The following is a 17,370-nucleotide window of genomic DNA, read 5'->3' on the forward strand; positions in this document are numbered from 1 at the left end:
GTCATCATGATTTGATAAGCGGCTTTCCAGATATATGCAGACATGTAAGTGAAAATTAGATGAACAAATGTACAGACACCCCACAATCTAATAATATCAAAAACTTATGATAAATAATGTTTATATCAGAGGTGCAGGAGGATTAGAAAGTGAGTTTACCACATCAACACACCATATCATTGAGGTGGTAAACCTACTTTCTAATCACCCTGTATATAGAAATGGGTAGTGTGACATACGTATGTATGACCATCGCCACTATATTCCTGTGCTTTTATTAAACGCCTAAATCAGTTTAAAATGTAATGACCATATTTCCTGAAAATGATTTCTCCTTGTATCTAAAAGCTGTTAATTAATGTTTTGTACTTTGTTTAGGAGCTATACTGAAGTTGCTTTGATTAATCAGTTAAAACATTGAGATATAATCCGACTTTAAAAAAACAACATGACTAAAATGATTGTTGTCTTTAAAAGATAACTCCTTTGGTAAGATAGGATAAGGATTATTAGCCATTGCAATGTGTCTTGAAATGAACCATTATTCAATGTATGGGAAAGTGAGTATGAGCAGATTCTTATGAGTATAGTGCACAGCAGCTCAGTAATGTACATAGAGGCCTGCAATAGAGTTGACATTTGTTCTGTTTATTGTTTTGTATGTTACAGATTGTTGAGTAAAACAGCGTTTTATTCCTTTTTTTTGTAAAAAACTGGTAGGAATGTGTACAAACAAGCATCCGCTAATGGTAAAAAATAGAAAGAAACCAAAAAAAAAAAAGATAATTATAAGCAAAACATCCTCACGTCACTGTGCAAACGGTTTATACAGACAGAAACGCTTAACTCTACGGGTAGCATTTCCTGATAAATTATTTAAATAGCATATATCTACACAATTATGAGATTATCTGTTACAAGTAGCAACAATAATTTATTTTTAAAAGCAAAGGCATACTCTAAGCTAAACATTAGAAAACAAACAAGTTTTCAACGCCGTTATCGTGGATACGTTTCTTTCATCAGCAAAAATATTTTGTATTTTTTTTTTTTTTTTTTTACTATGTACAGCATTTTGTATTACAGTAGCTTTTAAGTAAATTGAAGTGTTCTGCTGCTATATCCAAAAGGTACTCTCTTTTTTTTTTCAATCATACAATAATAATGAGGTAATATTTGTACATCAAAGTTCCTTTATCAGTTTCTTTTTTAAATTTGTTTTTTTACATTTTTACTTTCAGAAAAGAAACGATAGGCTTCACACATACTGCCAAAGGTATGTGTGAAAAAGAAGGCACTCTTTGCTTTTCTCTGAATAAGCAGAATGAAGGCATCGCATTACTAAAGGCCCCGCTGCCTGTCTGAAAACGTTTCGACAGGCTCAAAGAGGACGCCCCCCTTTCAGTTCTACTCAGGGCTGGGGGGTCCTGTTTTTAAGCAAAACAATTAGGACACAACTACTGGACAAAAATAGAATTCTAAGCATCAATATAGAACAATGTTAATAAATAATTAATTTATTTACAATCTTACATGCTGCAGTCTCACTAGACTAGCAATAAACCTCACATCGCTGTCTGTCACCAATTATCCTACTCCCCTCCCCATAAAGAAAGTGCCCTTCGCTCTAATATAAATAATAAATTACAGATTGGGCTTCATTGAAAACTGGTGTCCGAAACAATTTCAAATGTTTAATGCTCTTATTTTTTGCCCCCTGTAGTTCCACATCTTCTTAACCATTAACTAATATAAACTCCTTCAACATGGGGGGGCAGGGTTAACACTGGTTGCTGTGCAGACAGGGTAGCAGAGCTGTCTGGCTTAACCCTGAGGATACGCCCCCTGCTACACTGAGCAACATGTACATCTGCAGTCAACCATGGCACTATGGCTGAGTCAGCCACAGCAATGTCTGGGTTCTGTTACTTGCTTCTTTCAACAAGGCCGGGAGAGATGTTTGGTCTGACTAGCTTTGATGAGGTTATTCCTAACTGTTCCTAGATGGGTTTGTTGAAGAGTAGGGGTTAGCAGGCAGGCAGGAGAATTGGGGGGGTGGGTTCTTTTAATTTCATGTACAGACATGCTAACAAGCTCATAAAAGCTAGCACACAATTCTCAGTTAATATGAAGTCCACAACTATACATTTCAATAGCAACAGTCTCTCCATGTTTTATTCATCGTTCACTGACAATCAAGTCCCCAGGGTTTCTGACCCTAAAATAAAAGGTCTTATTGCTTTCTTCATACAACTTATACAACTTTGTCCTTTTTTTTTAAATAGTCCACATCAGATCTGAGGTTGGTCTTTAAAAATACTTGAGTCCTTCCTTGGGACCATCCAGACAGACGAGCAGACAGGTTCTGAAGTGCAAGGGGAACTGCGGAAAGTGAAGTCGTTTCCAGGCGTAGTGGGAGGGTGGTCCGGAGGGCTTAGCGACGGAGATTCAGTTCCTCTGGATCGAGGGAGAACACTGAGCGTTTTACTGGCAGTCAGCTGGCTTCTCCCAACGTCACGTCACTTCGAGGCAGGTCACATGCTCTGATTCCACCCAAGCACGGCTCTAAGCCTTATTAGTTTTGCAGCAGGAAAAGTAATGAAAATAATGGCCCCAGAATTCATTTTGAAAAATATATATATATATATATTTATATAGAAAGGTGCAATATCCAAACAGTCTCTCTCATCTGTGATTATGCATCTAAACAAGAGGAGAAGAAATGTGAGAATCAATTAGCGTCATTGCAATAACATACTGGATCATCGCATAAAGCAACACTGTCTATGCAATGTCAGAATGAGTTTCCTCTGTTTTAAAATAAAATTATAATCAGTGTGTAGTGGGGGGTGATTTGAATGCCCAAAGATCTTTTTACACCCAGACTAAAGACTAAAATATTCAGGCAAAACTTAAACTCAGTGAAGCATTGTCTAGCTATTGATAATACTATGTATTTGCTATAAATAATCAATTTAACTGGGAATCCGGAATCATGGCATATATTAATTCAGCTTAATATATATAAATAATGATACCCAATGCTAAACAGCAGTGGGAAATGATATACCAACAAACAGAATGATCCTTACCTCTGCATTCATACTTGAGGTCTGAGAAGTAAACCATTTCTTGAGAAAACACAAACAGACCCAATCGACCACCGGCATAGGTCTTGTCATAGATGGCTCCAGAATCTGCCATTATTCTCTTGCCCTCGTACATCACGACTCTGCAATGAAGAACCAATATTCAATCCACCTATTTGTGTAGAACAAACTCTTTCTTACGTTTTTAGATTTAGATTTATCCAGCATCTCATAATCGCCCTAAACGTGTTCGTTGATGCGATGTCACTCACCTGATGTGCCCAGTCTTTGGCCTGTGGGTAAGGTGCCATCTGTAGGCTGTGAAGTCTTTCCAGCCAACATTGCGAGGGTCGTGCCACAAGGTGCGCACCTGATGAGAAAAAGACACGTGTAAAGATGACTGCCGAGTCATACGCAAAAGAACATGGCTGCCATCTAAAGTATAACAACAAAGTGTGATGTTCAGTCATCAATCGTTACTATGTGTTATTCTGAGACGATATGGTGCTTAGCAGCATACTTAGCAAGTGGGAGAACACCACATGCCTATATGGGATCACAAGTAATACCACAATATTTAGGTCTTTAATATTGTTTCAGAATGAATATAAATTGTGGTTCAACAGGGACAGCTAAAGGAATCTAAGGTGGATTTGACAGTGACAGATCTTCTACTGATAAACCGCGGAAGTGTTTTTCTTACCTGTCCAGAAGTGTTGCCCGTGTGCCACAGTGCGTTACGCAGATGCTCCCCTGGACCGGTGGTGGAGTTGACCACCTTAATGGACAGCCCTGAGTATCCCTGAGCTTTGGTGGGAGAGTCGGACCAGTAGGTCTGTGTGATCTGCTTCCACATGACCACGTAGAAGCGAGCGCTGGACTGGTATCCAAACACGAAGCCAGCGTAGTCGTCATCTCGCTCGGTGTTGATGAAAAAGGTGCCGCTGAAATCCACTGCGTTGAATTCATCAAAACCTGAAAATGGGAAAGTGGGATTAATATTCTCATCCAGTACAACTGTGTCTAAGATACAATGGAATTTCCATTGATTGAATGGTACCACAGTGCAGATGTTTCAATATTCGGTACGAAACAATACACACTGGTAGTCCGTTGCAGTACTGTATTGGGTCCATTCCAGTATGAAGTTCTAATGGATACTCCAGTGAAACTGTTCTACAAACCCAGTGAACATCTCTGCTTCAGCGGCGCTGTGTGTCATGTAAGTGCTCAGTCAGACTCACCGACAGCAATGCCAGGGTCGCAGTTGACGGTTTGCACCAGCTCCTTGCCCTGATGCCGCACCACCCAGTTAGGATCAATCTGGGAGGTTCCCTTGGGGTCCAGGGGTACCATCTGGAATTTGCGGAAGTCGGTCTCACTGATTTCAAAGTTCTCTGGGCAGACGTCGTAGATATCGGGCACGTTATCTTGGTCAAAGTCGTCTTTGCAGACATCTCCGCGTCCATCTCCTAAAAATCAACAACAGCAAAAAAGTTAATGAAGTGAACATCTCAACACAATGTCAATCTCCGTTTGAGACAACGGTAGGCAGGGGGAGAAAGAAGCTGGAACCCTAATGCCAGCACCATGGCTGACTGTAGTCTGTGCCATTCATGAGCACTATATTTCAATAAAGCTGCTTTTTCATGTTCTATACTAACAGCTGACCATTGCCTTATTAAGCCATCGATCCTCACCATCAGAGTCGAGCTGGTCAGGGTTGAAAGCCAGTCTGCAGTTGTCTTTGTCGTCTGGGATGCCGTCATTGTCATCATCGTGGTCGCAGGCATCACCCTTCCCGTCTTTGTCGTGGTCGGCCTGGTTGGCGTTGGGGATGTAGGGACAGTTGTCCAGGTTGTTCTGGTGTCCATCTTCATCAATGTCCTGGTTGCTGTCACACTTGTCCCCAACTCGGTCAGAGTCAGAATCCACCTGTGATCGAAAACCAAAGCAAAGTTACCTCAAACACAAGTCACTATGCCCACTGAAGGTTCATCCAGGACTTTAAACACGCACTTATAAGATATTCAGTGCTACAAAAAAAGTTAACAAATGTGAGCCAGGGTAAGATTCTGGATTTCAAAAACTAATATGGTGACGTTCTCTTGCCACTTTCGAAGTCAAAAAAGCAGTCAAACTCAACGAAAGGATTCAATATTGAAGCTTTTGATTGCAGTACCATTTTTTTTTTTTTTTGGAGAACTACAACATTGTTACGCAGACAGAAAATATCCAGAGACAGACGTTCTTTGCATTTCCCTTCCTCCCCTAAAACTAACAGTATGATAATGTAGAAAATTGGGTTCAGCAGGCTCAGATTCTTTTCACAATTTGTATTTGTGATATGTGTAAAATGATCTGAGTCAGTCCTGTCATGCTGCAGGCTAAAAGAGCTAAACACTGAATACTTCCTTTATTACAGCAATAAGAAACAGGGGTCCATTTACAGCGGCTAATGCCACCTGGGTGTTCCAGCTTTGGGCCACTGATATATCTGACCTGTTTTTATCACTCTATTAATAATACCCTAAAATAATACATATTATCATCCCGTGTGTGTTTGTATTGGTCACTGAAATTCAAGCCAACTTTGTATGCCTACCAAAGCAGTTTCCAATTCTGAAAGCATCAATCATTTTCACCTGACAAGGAGAATATTTCAGTTTGACGGTCTGAGCAGCACATTAAACAACACTGAGAAATGTTTGCTGTTGCGTGGCTAGGCTCTTCAGACAACCATCCCAGCAATGCCCCTCGGGCTAGGCTTCTTGTCCTTGCAGTTGGCAGGACAAATTACAGATATTCGTTCCCGTATGAAGGAGGGTGGAGGACATGTTTTTGCTCATTTTTCATTTGAGTAAGCACCTTGGCTGCACAAGTCTGCACTCCGTCCCAGGATTGAATAACAGCAGGTGTGCAATGCAAGCACAGTTTACGGACAGGGCATGCATGACCATACAAGTGTACCTGTACGTTTATAATTAGGAGCTTAAGAAAGAAAGGGATTTGATTTTATAATGAAACTGGGTGTGCCATTATACAAGATCATTGGTGCATACCTGTACCACACTCCTCCCTAATACAGACCCCCCCCGGCCCTGTAAGACGTGTGATAAAGAATGCACTCCTAAATCTTTGCTCAGCAGCAGCTAAATTATAGCCTTGCAGCGAGTTTTAGTAAGTAGGCAAGGCTCTAAGCCTTATTAGTGGGGCGTATGTGCATGATGTCTAGACAAGGTGATGGAAACACTTAGGAACTGCTCTAATAGACTTGTCTTTTACCAACATACTTTGTGTGACATACTTTGGGTCATACTGCTTCTGTTACGGATACAATGAATTCCTTCAGGCAGAGGGCCCAGACAGTGGCCACTAATCCATCCATATAATAGGACGTGTTGAACACAGCTTTGAATTCTGGTATGCGTCTTTTCTTTTCTGGTTATCGGTATTGCTGAAGGACATACCTGGTCAGGGTTGTGCTCCAGTGGGCAGTTATCACACTGATCTCCCACACCGTCCAAATCTGTATCTCTCTGGTCAACATTGTAAACGTAGGGGCAGTTATCCTTCTCATTCAGAATACCTGCGAAGTAAGCGATTTCACTAAGACTTCATTTGAAGAGTGGTAGAGAATAGGAGGAGTCCCTCTCCCCAAGACAATCTTCCATGCTGTCAAAGTGTTATGTAATCTGTTATGTAATTTTTACAGGTTTAGTCCAGTGGTATTAAATCACATCGCTACTTAGATTTACGGCTAATCTCCTTTGTCCTCTGGTGTTAACTGATCCAGTCAAACCCTTACCGTCTCCGTCGATGTCCACGGCACATGCATCTCCCTCCCCGTTGCTGTCAGTGTCAGCCTGGTCAGGGTTGTGGTTGTAGGGGCAGTTATCACAGCGATCACCAACATCGTCACGGTCGTAGTCATACTGACGGGGGTTGTAGATGAACTGGCAGTTGTCCTAAAAACAAACAAAAAGGCAGGTTTTACATATGAACCGAAATGCAGCAGCTGAAATGGAAAACAAGAACTAATTAACTATCTTTGCAGTCTCTGCTAATAATTATTATTATTATTATTATTATTTATTTCTTAGCAGACGCCCTTATCCAGGGCGACTTACAATCGTAAGCAAATACATTTCAAGTGTTACAATACAAGTAATACAATAAGAGCAAGAAATACAATAATCATAATGATGTTATTTTGAGTGTTTCCCCATGTAGTTCTCATTGGGTTTAAGTGGCTATGAATAGCAGTGAGTGTAGTACCTCAGTGTTGGAATGCAAGGCCTCAATCTGAGGAAGCTAGTGTTTGCTTGTGCTTTTTTTTCCCGTCCCGGCAAATCCTCTTTACACGGATGCTGGATACAAAGCACACAGTGTGAACCAGAGAACCTGGCCTTGCTCTCATAACACAGCCATCTGGTCTGGGTTCCATCAGGTTGTCATCTATACACTACCACTGAAGGTTTCTGTGCTATTGCAGAGGCTGAGAGGCCTGCAGCCTAGGGCTGTGTTTCTCAGTTGATGAGAGAGGTTAAGTGAATCGTTCAGCCTTCTGACACAGAATTCCCTTTCAAGTCTTACCCTGTCATCTGGGACACTATCATTATCGTCGTCGCTATCGCAGGCATCGCCGGTTCCGTCCTTGTCGTAATCTTCCTGACCGGAGTTGGGAAGATTCGGGCAGTTGTCCTGCAAATGAAAAACTGTTATTTAGTCCTAAGTCAGCTTTTCAACCCCAGTCATCTGCAAACAGTCCCTTTTAAGTTATCTAAACATATGATCTGGAGAGAAAAAAGGAAGACAGAAACCTTTTTTTTTTTTTTTTTTTTAATGAAGATAACGGGACATTTTTCTAAAAATTCGAAACCGGATGGGAAAAGTATATTTATTCTCAATATAGTCATTTTGCGAGTTAGGAAGGATTTTGTCTGTGCAGATGCTTTTCACATCTTGCGTGATTAGGCACATTCGCAGCGTGTTTACAGTATAATCCCTGGTCCGCAGCGACTCCCACGGCAGTTAAACTAGGAACCTCATGAGACATTCGCTTCTCAAGTACACTGTAGTAAAATAGGATTCTGCAGCCTTGAGTAAACATAATCGTGCTCATATAAGAAGTTGCTTATCCACAAGGACTTGTTTTGATGTATTGTCCTCCTGATGTATTGATTGAGCACCATTGACATTTGTATACTGTATTTAAACTGCTGATGCGCGGAGGCACGCTTTTGCTAATTGTAATCATATCGGTCCGCTTTTAAGAATCAAATCATCCGGGACAGATGTGATTCTTATAAACGGAGTGCACTGTATAAGTTTTACCTTATAGTAAAGTTACTATTTCCCACCTGGCTCTTAAGCTTTTATACATGAATTGTAACATAATGCCCTGCTATACGTGCCCTCATTATTCCATGTAACTCTGTGCAGTATTTCTCTGCGTACCTTCTTGCAGTGGTAGGTGGCGTTTTCCACACACACAAGCTCCTCGTTGGGCCAGCCGTCCAGGTCGGTGTCCTCTCCGCAGATGTGTCCGTTCCCAGCATAGCCGGGCTTGCACTCACAGCGGAACATGGGCTCTGTGTAGTGCCCCAGGTAGATACAGCGGGCGTTCGCATTGCAGTCGTGGGTTCCGTCATTGCAGGGGTTACGAGGCTTGCAGACCTGCAGACAAGACCCAGGAGGTCAGTTTACCTCCCTTCCAAGTCCCAGAATCATCGCTTACTGACTTGAAAATCGGTCATGCATCGTGCACATATTTACAGGACCAATAAAACATCAAAATGCACTCCAATAAAAGAAACATTGTTTCTGGAATATAAACCAGAACTGTAGTTGCAGGTCTGCCGTTATACTGAATTTTCTCCTCTATAGCATCCCTTGCCTGCTTTTTAGCTGTGGCATCCTCCACTCCTCGGCCGTAGGGCTGCTCCCCAGAATAGCGTGGCGGGCAAGGCAGACAGTTGTATCCAGGATCTGTGTTTTCACATCTGTGGACGTCGTTGAACACAAAGCAGGCGTTGGGCACCTCTTTACACTGAGAGGAGAGAGGAGAGCAGGGAGTTTTAGTTTTCGAGCTCTGAGATTAATGAGGTGCCCTGAAGGCTGGCTGAACTGACTTAAATAGGCCCAGACCTCTTACCTCATCAATATCTTTGCACTGAACTCCATTGCCTTTGTAGCCAGTTGGGCAGGGCCCGCATTTCCAGGAACCGTCGGGGAAGCTGGTGCACTTAGACCCAGCGAAGCAGGGGTTGGACAGGCAACCATCTGTGAATAAACATGCATCAGTACAAGCCTCTCTACTGCCAACACACAGCTTCACAAAAAAATAATTAGAAGGAGGAACATTCATTTTTCTTGTTTTTCTAAAAGGCTGTTGGACAACCTTATTTTTGGCTCTGTGATTAAAGATTCTTCCGAAAGAATGTAGTGGCACATTAGTTTCATGGCTTTTGTTGTTGTTTTTATTTTCTGGAGTTGGGTTTGAGCTAAAATAAGCGTTTTTTGATTTTGATTTTTATAATTGTATAATAATGTATGATTTAAAAAGCACTGAGAAATGACATCTTGTTTACAGGGCCTTCTGTGGTTCTGTTTTTCTTATAGTTTTCCACAGCATATGCCTATAACATTGAACCCTGGATCTCCCAAGGAACTGAATGTTAACGAGACTAGCTGATTCTACCTCAAAAAGCTAAACAAAAACAAAAATCTGTAACTTTGTCAAAAAGACTGAGATATCTGCAGCCTGGACAGCTGTGATTGTTGCTCACGCTCACCGACAGGGCAGTCGTCCTTGTTGCAGAGCTGGGACTCTTTGGGCTCCCCAATGCAGTCTTTGCCCCCATACTTAGCGGGTGGGTTATTGCAAAGACGCTTGCGCTTCTGAACCCCTCCTCCGCAGGTGACGGTGCAGGTATCCCACATCGACCAGGGACCCCATTTACCATTGACTAGAAAAGCAACACACACAAGCCAGTGTTAATCACTAAGCTTAGTTAGACACAATTTTATTTCAATTCTGCCTGTTTTTGGAAACATGTTACGTTTAATATACATTTCTCAATATAAATGTGGGCAGCGGCTCGACAATGGCAATGAGCCTGTAAGTAATCCATTGCAGTACAGTGCCGTTGTACCATATGGATACCTTGACTACTGACTTGACTACCCCACAGAGGACTAATATAATGGTATCCCAATAGGACTTATTTCAAACTTTTCTGACATTGTTTGCTTTACATCTTCATTATGTATTCATGTGTATTTTTTTCTTTGCTACACATCATTATTCTTCATTGTGCTTACTTGGACATGGTGATTTCTGACACTTCTCGGTCTGCCTGCCCTCTCCCACACAGTCCTTCCCTCCCATCTGGGGGGTGGGTGAGTTGCACAGGCGGATTCGGGTAATGACTCCAGCGCCGCAGGAAACTGAGCAGGACGACCACGGGGACCAGTGGCTCCAGTGTCCGTCTTGTTTGACTGGAGAAATGAAGACAAGATGAGATGTAAATAGCTGCTGGATCTGGGAGTAGGATCTGTCACCTCTCTGTGTGCGCCGGTGAGTAACTCACATCTCTTATCGCATTCCTGGATGTAGCAGTCCCGGGTCTGCACGGAGGTGCCCTCGCAGCTGCTGCTGATACGATCACAGGAGCGGCCCCTCTGCTGGATACCTCTTCCACAGGACACTGAACAATGAGTCCATTCAGACCAAGGGGACCAGCCGTCCTCTGCAGAGTCACTCGCTGTGAAACACAAGCGATTCCACGGTGAGAAACTAGGGAATCAGAGCTTCCCTTATACAAGCAACCACAGTGCTTACCTATGCTATACCGTGCTTTATTACACTTTGCTATGCTTTTACAATGGCAAACTTTTAAAAGGGCTGTGTGTCGTGATGCACAACCATTACAGTCATTAGTGATCAAAGTGTTTTTTATGCATATCATCATATCGGATGGTGACATGCGTATTGATTCTAGTGTATTGACACAAGTCTAATTTTTAGCATTTGTTTTACTTGACGGAGAAGAGAATGCGAATGGCACAGAGTATGGCACAGCCCTGGAAATGCAATTAGTCGTTGACTTTATTGGGATCATCGTTTTACTTGAATGGAGGTTAGGGGAGGAGTGCCAAATAACCACAAAAAAGTAAAGTCAATTGAAGATGGTCGAATCAGCTGCTTCCCGTCTGGCTCTTGGTATGTGAAAAAACCTTTTTCGGATACATTAACAGCCAGCTTGTTTTATTGCTGCTAGTTTCCCAGATTAAAAAAACAGCTCTTTAAGCTGTGCAATTAAGCTGCAGACAAGCTCTCCTCACCTCCTTAACCAGTTACTGTTATTGCACACAAATAGGGCAGGTGACAGAAAGGCGTAAAAAGAACCAGGCTGCAGAACAATGGCTTCTTTCAGTGGGTGGGATCTTAACTTAGGCTAATTTGTAAATGTTAATCCTTTTTCTAAGCCCTGGCTACAGTTTAATCAAATGTTTCAGGTTTTAATAACTTAATTCTATCAGGTTTATTTAGTTAGTAAATCCTGAAATTGATTTGCTGACAATGGTTGAAGATTACTACAATTACAAATATCATAAAAAATACTGAAAGATTTTGTTTTATTTATTAATATTGCTTACGTTTGATCATGTGCCTGATATGTGTCTTCAAGCTATTATAAATCTTAGCAGTTGAATGCTACTGTCTGCTACATCCTATTCAAAACACACATCCTACGTATAGTCTGGACATGTGCCATTAATAGCTAACTGGAGAAGCTAGGCAGCAAAACCTATAGACCCAAGCAATTGGCACTTGGCCCGCGAAGTGACTGACTCAAGGTGACGAGTCTGCTCTTTCATTTGTGCTTTTAACGAGATACTTACGGGTGCCGCAGCGAGGGCAACACTCTCCGTCTGGAACTGTGGCGTTGGCACAGGGCATGAGGGGGCAGGAGATCTCACGGCACACTGTAGCAGAGTTCTGTGGGTGAGAAGAACCGTTAGCCTCACTGCACAGGCATGCTTCACTAGTCCTGAAAGCTGAATTGTTAACTTATAAAACTGGCTCTATCGAGAATAATTGCAGTGTTTCGGAGTGTAGAAATGATCTTTGGCTTGCACTTGAGGCTCCCGCTGAGTCCTGGCACAGCAGCTGACACGCCGAGAGGGGGGCAGAGTAAACCGGACAGAACGTGACAGGGGAAGCCCAAAAAACAAACGTCTTGTTTATTTTTTTTTACCGACAAGAGGTGAAACTCCAGTGGCCTGCAAGGCTTATCTGCTAATTCACCAGCAATGGAAAACGCTGCCAAACATACCACGACACTTTAGCCTTCTGGAAACTTAAGCTGCTGTACTGCAAAGTCTTCTTAATTAAAGAGCTAATTCTTCAGTGTCCTGTTTAGCTGTCAAGTTAGGTAACATATAGGAAAATGGACGACATGATGTTTAACTCAACAGAACAAAGGGGTCATTTTTAATTTCCAATTTTCACTGTTATGTTATGGCACTAAAGCACAATTCAACAGTAATTGTATTCTGCAACTCCATTTGAGATCCTGTCATCAACTATTTCTGGCATATGCAAGCATTTGGAGTGTGAGGATACATACATAAGATGCATCTAAAAGTGTGCCTGAGGTAAAGACACAAACCTACACTATAGTGTTGCTGATTATGGGATTTGAAGCCAGTGTAAATCCTCTCCATCTCATCCATACCTGGCAGGTGCACTCGGTGCAGCCGTCCACTGTCCACTCCTCCTTGTTGTTGTGGAAGATGCCATTGTGGATGCAGCTACCTGGTCGGATTTTAATTGTTTTCTGGATGAGTTCATTTTGTTCAGTCTGGGGAATAAAAAGCATGGACAGAACTTCTATTAATCCACTACAAATCTTGCTCAATGCAGAACTGCTTTTAGCAGCAGCACTGGGTTTTAAACACATTTACATCCTGATTGCAGCTATAAGTTGGTGCCCTGTCCTTTCAGTTTAAATATGTCTATTTATTATTATTATTAGTAGTAGTAGTAGTAGTAGTAGTAGTAGTAGTAGTAGTAGTAGTATTTGGATATTATAAAATCAGCATTTAGGACACAAGTTCAGTAATCCTGTTCATAGATTAAGCTTTAAACACAGAACTTTTGTTATAATGAATAGTAGTTCCTCAGTACAATCTTAATTTTTCGAGATTTATAATAAGTTAACACATTAATGTAGGGTGTCTCTTATAATCAAAATCATTCTGTTTCAGTCGCTAATGCAGCTCTCGTACTAGTAAAGAGAGTCTGGGCGCTTACCACTTTGTGCACTTTATCCACCAGCTGGGTGACGATGACTCTGAGACCCTGCAGCTCCTTGAACATGTTGGCCAGCTCGTCACAGGAGAAGCCGCACACAGTCTGAATGTCTGTTGGCGGGAGAACATTATAAGAACTTGTGCTGTGAATACTCAGTGGGTTTCAGATCAGTTAACACAGATACACATGTGTGAGTATTATCAGCTGCAACATCCACCACCTCTCATGAGCATAGCTAACGATTACCAATTGTTACAGACATTGTGAGTGTCACTATTTTTTTTTGTTAGATAGATAAATAGATAAAATAAAATATAGAATATCCACGAATTCAAATCATGCACACGGTGCTAATATTTATGAATACTACCGAATCTGTCAAAATGCCAACAAGTATGACATTTACCTTTGGTTTTGTGCCCGATGTAATCTGTTCTGATAGCCGGGCTGGATCCATTAACGGGGTTGTCCAAAGTGATAGTGTCAGTGATAGCTGCAAAACAATATAGAACACACATCAAAACGTGTGCTGTATCTATACATTGCAACAGTAAAAACAAACCTAAATGTGGTTTTATTTTTTTACCAGTGAATATGTCAATAGTATCAGCAGTAAAAACGATATATACACCCTTTCGTGAATGTCTTCAAACGGGTACAATACTGTAGTCTGCAGCCAAAACATGACTGCATAATGTATTTGAACTACAAGTTACAGCCACTGCGCTGAGCGCTTTCATCAAGTGGAGACAGTAATGCTATACGCTATACAACAAGGCTCCATGTGATTTCCCTCTTTCATACTGTTTGTGGTTAAGTTGCGGTTTCAGTTCCGAGCATGAATTAAAGGGTGTTTATCTGTGTACATTTGATATCTGAACGACTCTATACATTCAATCCCGATCAAACAGCTTGCCTAGCTCGCGGGTTGGGTTAGGGAACGCTGGCAGGCGTGACGTCAGCAATAACATCCAAATCATATTTGAAGAAATACGGTACGTGTCTGTGGCTATGCATTTATGCATTTGTATGAATGTGTAGGTTTAGACTATATGCGACATATCTAGGTGTACTTGTTTTAAACGAAAGGTGAATCAAACACAACTAACGAGTTTTTCTTCTAACTTACATCTGGAGCACCCTTTGTTTCTCAGAATTGCTTCCAATGTGGTTCCAAACACAAAGCGTACGTTCTGTAGCACCCCCTGTGGACAAAAGAGGAACAATCCCTTAGTTTAACATCGTGTTATTGAAGCGTTGGTGCTTCTGTGCGCTTACAATTCCAGTCAAAGCGCCGACACCGCTGGCCCCTTTGCAAGGAGCGCATATTTGGCTTATGTCCATGTGTGTGACTACGTCACCTACCAGCCCTGCTGCTGCCTTCCCCCATGCACGCTACTATTAAGTCAACAATCAGTGGACTTTTCCTTACCTGGAACTTGTCCTTGATCGCCCCTTTTCCCACCCTGAGTCGGGCAGTGCCAGGCAACTCCTGGGTGAGGATTCTGTGGATGGAAGCGTCCATCTCGACTGTGTCAATCTCATCGCAGCCCACGTACAGCTGTACCCGGTCCTCCTGCACTAACAGCGTGATGTTCTTCCAGTTACCGGTCGCTAGCTCCGCATCTTCCAGCGACACGACGTGCTGCTTGTCCTCGATGGTATAAACCAGATCCATGGTGCCCGCATTGCCATTCGAGACGATCTCGAAGACCTGACCGGACCCGTCGAGCTTCTCAATGGTCAGCAGGCTGCCCCGGCTCCTCTTGGATTGCTTCAGGGTAGCAAGGAACAGAAACCCTTTCTCCGCGTGAATGGCATCTAGCAGGTCCCGGAAGGGGGTCTCGGGAACCGGGGGAATCAGGTCCGCGTTGAGAATCTTGTAAGCGGGGCTGTATGGATCTGGTCCTTTCACGAGTGCGACGCCGTTGTTTTTTCGTGCCACTCGGCTGACTTCGAATAGGTCAAATACACTATTGTCTTCTCCGGTTTCTAAAAAGGGATACACGGCATAGTGTTAAACAAAAGGAGAACGATATTAAAGAGGAGAAAATAAAGTGAGAAAGTGTGGATATAAAGTGACGAAGACACCATTAACACCGGTTCATTCTTAGATGCCACTTGTTTTTCTAGGTAGCTTGGTACACAGCGGCAGAAGAATTTAGAAGCAGTTGGTAAGCGGCAGGTGCTTACAGTTGAGTCAACATGCTGCTGGCTTAAATATGTATTTTCTCACCTGCAACTCGACTTGCTTCACAGATGCCCAGCATTAGGAGCAAAAACAGCCCTTCAGATAACGTCATTGTAATTCTCTGAGAAATAAAATGAACAATATATAGAAATGTAACAAAAATCAATCTATAGACCTATACGAAACTCAACGACAGGTTTTAATCATGAAACCAGAGTATGCTATATATATATCTATATCTCATTTGTCTGCTAGGGACCCATACAGTTGTATTACTCTGCTGAATAGACATTGAAAATGGCACAACGTTTTGTTTGGCGTTTCTTTAGCTTTACTCGTATTTTTGATTAAATTCACGTAAGTCAACCTTTTTCAAACCCTTTTATTTTAAAATGTAGTAGCCCCATATACTGTAACGATCTGAGTTTTAGAGCATAAATCACAGCTTTGCGCCGCTCTGCATTGGCTGAATGACTTGGCTAGTCATGTATCACAGCATAATCTGTAAAGTAAACCCAAGAAGAAAAAAAAAACACCTACCTGTACAGAGAGGAGATATTCACACACCAGGGGAAATTCAAATATATCTATATAGATCTATAGATATAGATCCACTTGAAAACAAGCGTTCAAAATCCTGTGGGCACTGACCAAGTCCTGAAAGTTCTATAAAAGTTCCTTTTCTTTCTTTCTAAAAAAAATAATAAATGAATACAAATAAAAAAAAATGAAATAAGTTCTTCACTGGAGCCTTTCAGACTGAAAGCAGTTACCCTTGTTGGAGAGCTTAAAGACTGATGCTCAAAACTAACTATAAGGACTGCAAGGCTGCCCTCCTTTAAATACAATCTAACATTCCTAAGAATGAGTCTGCTCCAATCAGAAACGGCCTGGCAGGAAAAAGGGGTCGTGTTATCCAGTTACCTCACAACAAGAAAAAAAAAATCAGTCTTCCAAAGACAGGCACTCGAGCCACAAAGAAAAAGAACTCGAATTCCAAATTAGACAATTCTTTTTATAGACCAAAAACCCACCAAGTCACTCCTTCCTGTAAAATAATTGGGAAATAAAATTGTTCATCAGGTGGCTGGACATTCACTCTTAAATTGACCAAAATGTGATTCTTTTTAAAAAAAATATATAGTATTATTCGTTTGTACATGTTATTTATACATGTATGTTGAGCGTATACAACGTCCAGTACATTAATGTGTGTGTGTGTGTGTGTGTGTGTGTGTGTGTGTGTGTGTGTGTGTGTGTGTATATATATATATATATATATATATATAAACTTAAAAAAAAAAAAAACGTATTTCCTAAAACTACGAGTTCTTTCAAGAAGTCCCCCCCCCCCCCTTTTAAACATAGTGCTAAATATTAAATACATTGCTTTAGACACAAATATACAGGGACATGAACGAACAACACATAATAATAATAATAATAATAATAATAATAATAATAATAATAATAATAATAATAATAATGTGTTGGATAAAGTCCAACACGTTTACTGGGATAGGGGTACTCCGTTCACGTTCAGTATTCCTTTCTCCGGTTAAAAATTAAACTTTGGTTGCTGAATGGCAGATTGTCCGCTAGGGGGGGGTGTGAATTCACACGAAGTTCAGAAAAACGGAAAAGGGTACTAGACACGAGATTCTTTCCACTCAGCATTCAGACGTGATGGGCTTTTTTTTTTTTTTTTTTTTTTTTTTGTTATAATAATAATAATAGTAAACAACACTCTGGTTCCCTTAACAATC

General features: G+C 41.5%; 1 protein-coding gene across 1 annotated transcript; it reads right to left on the bottom strand.

The window, feature by feature from the left end:
• Positions 1 to 1,440: 1,440 nt before the first annotated feature.
• On the bottom strand, positions 1,441 to 16,428 carry LOC117421302 (thrombospondin-1). Its single transcript, XM_058991349.1, has 23 exons — positions 16,145 to 16,428; positions 15,650 to 15,725; positions 14,846 to 15,405; positions 14,543 to 14,618; positions 13,820 to 13,906; positions 13,414 to 13,523; positions 12,836 to 12,961; positions 12,000 to 12,096; positions 10,685 to 10,858; positions 10,416 to 10,592; positions 9,887 to 10,060; positions 9,247 to 9,374; positions 8,989 to 9,141; positions 8,550 to 8,768; positions 7,686 to 7,793; positions 6,898 to 7,057; positions 6,560 to 6,678; positions 4,790 to 5,024; positions 4,334 to 4,561; positions 3,793 to 4,064; positions 3,362 to 3,459; positions 3,093 to 3,232; positions 1,441 to 2,703 (listed from the first exon to the last, which is right to left on the bottom strand). The coding sequence occupies exons 2-23, from the start codon at positions 15,714 to 15,716 to the stop codon at positions 2,696 to 2,698; spliced, it is 3,516 nt and encodes a 1,171-aa protein (XP_058847332.1). The 5' UTR covers positions 15,717 to 15,725; positions 16,145 to 16,428; the 3' UTR covers positions 1,441 to 2,695.
• Between the last annotated feature and the right edge of the window lie 942 nt (positions 16,429 to 17,370).

Source organism: Acipenser ruthenus, chromosome 18 (genome assembly GCF_902713425.1).
Source record: "Acipenser ruthenus chromosome 18, fAciRut3.2 maternal haplotype, whole genome shotgun sequence".
NCBI classification, from domain to species: domain Eukaryota; kingdom Metazoa; phylum Chordata; class Actinopteri; order Acipenseriformes; family Acipenseridae; genus Acipenser; species Acipenser ruthenus.